A 2,050-nucleotide genomic window follows, 5' to 3' on the forward strand; every position below is an offset into this window, starting at 1 on the left:
AGAAAAAGGGAAATTGCATTTCATTGAAATTAAAGATAACAAGGTTTATACATCCAAACGGACAGAACATAGCATCTGAATTACAACCATGGAGTAATCCAGATAAACTGAAAGAAAATCAAAGCAAACTACCAAAACTCCTTCCTAGTGGGGAGAGGAGTAGCTTCCCAATTGTTAATCTTTGCACTGGGCCCAACAAATTGCACATCCGCCTTACTCGAACCCTCTCCAGCCTCTAACACGTTCACATCGGCGAATAACCTCTCGAACTTTTCAATCAAATCTCCATCCATATCAACCACTAAACTGGGAACCATCGTTACTGGGCGTTTTCTGGTACTAGGCCCGACAAATGATCTGGAAAGATGCGGGACTGGCTTTGGAAGGGCCCATGCCTTCTGTTTCATTTTTCTAGCTCTTCTTACGTCTGTGACTGTGGGAATCCCAGACCAAATGTATCCAAGTTTTTAGGAAGCTAAACCGGCTGTACGATACCTTGTAGAGATGCACCCAAACCTTACCCGGTACAAAACCATTTTTCAACATTTCGGTAGCTACCATGACTGATGTGGCAACTACCCTCGGGGTTGGAAAGCACTTCCCTTCTGGAATTTTATCTACTGATACTGTGTCAAAAACCTGATAAACCCATGGCCCCTTGTCGTCCTCGAACTCTATGAATGGAACAATGGCATCGCTGAGAACACTCCAATTATCTTCGCCGTGCACAACGATTTCTTATCTATCCCATTCAAACTTGACCATTTGATGCAGAGTAGACGGAACCACTTTGGCAGCATGAATCCAGGGTCGACCTAACAGCAGATTGTAAGAAACAGCCACATTGAGTACCTGAAATTCCATGGTAAATTCAACTGGCCCTATTGTAAGCTCAAGCACTATGTCCCCGACTGAATCTTTCCCTCCACCGTCGAATCCCCGAACACAGATACTATTCTTATGAATTCTTTCATCACCCACCTTCAACATGTTCAGAGTGGAGAGAGGGCAAATGTTTGCGCTAGAACCACTGTCAACCAGCACCCAAGTAACCACAGAGTCTTCGCATTTAACTATCAGATAGAGGGCTCTATTGTGCTCAGTACCCTCCATGGGCAACTCATCATCAGAAAAAGTGACTATGTTCACTTCAAATATCTTGTTAGCTATCTTTTCCAAGTGGTTTACTGAGATTTTGTCAGGAATGTGGGCCTCATTTAGGATTTTCATCAAAGCCTGACAGTGCTCGTCTGAATGGATCAATAATGACAATAATGAAATCTGAGCTGGTGTCTTCCTCAACTTCTCCACAATGGAATAATCCTGCACTTTCATTTTTCTCAAGAACTCCTCTGCTTCTTCCTCAGTCACAGCTTTCTTCGCCAATACTGGGTTGTCTTTGGAGCTTTTAGCTTTTCTCAACTCTTCGGGGGCAAAGCATCTCCCTGATCGAGTCAAACCATGGCTCTCACATACTTCTTCTTTAACTTATTTCCCCTTGTAAGTCACTGTCACTCGTTCATAATTCCACTGGACCGCCCTGCTGTTGACTATTGGTAATTGAGTTACCGGCTTGATAATGATAGGGTCTATGCGGACACCTTCCACAATTACAACAAGCTTGTTCGCCACTCCTGGCACAACCACTTTCGCTCTTTCATGTTTCCCTGTGACGTCACTTGAGGACCCCTTCTTGACCACCACAGATGGTTCACTATTTTCCCCATTCAACTTGATCGCAGACTTCTCACTTGTTGACTTTTCGAACGGCTTGACATCACTGGACCGAATCAGCATGACAGTTTGCGAAGGCTTCTTAGGCTCCCCTTCCTTATGCACTATCTCAATCATATTCGTCTCTTGATGTGCTGGCAATGGGTTCTGGTTGATATTAGGTGCCTCTAGAGCTTGGACCTCAATCCGATTAGTATCAATGAGATCTTAATAATTGTTTTCAATTGTCAGTACTTCTCTATGTCGTGCCTCGAGGTGCCAGAACAATATTCGCAACTCACGGAGTGATCAAGATTCCTCGGGGGAGGATTTGGCA

General features: G+C 44.1%; 1 protein-coding gene across 1 annotated transcript; it reads right to left on the reverse strand.

Annotated features, from left to right (window-relative positions):
* Window positions 1–738: 738 nt before the first annotated feature.
* LOC138869086 (uncharacterized) lies at window positions 739–1,230 on the reverse strand. The gene has a single exon (XM_070146676.1). The coding sequence runs from the start codon at window positions 1,228–1,230 to the stop codon at window positions 739–741; it is 492 nt and encodes a 163-aa protein (XP_070002777.1).
* Window positions 1,231–2,050: the final 820 nt, after the last annotated feature.

This window comes from Nicotiana sylvestris, chromosome 5 (genome assembly GCF_000393655.2).
Source record: "Nicotiana sylvestris chromosome 5, ASM39365v2, whole genome shotgun sequence".
Taxonomy (NCBI): domain Eukaryota; kingdom Viridiplantae; phylum Streptophyta; class Magnoliopsida; order Solanales; family Solanaceae; genus Nicotiana; species Nicotiana sylvestris.

Excerpts from the sequence above, each read along its gene's own strand:
- LOC138869086 (XM_070146676.1), bottom strand. The coding sequence starts at position 1,230 with ATGAAAATCCTAAATGAGGCCCACATTCCTGACAAAATCTCAGTAAAC.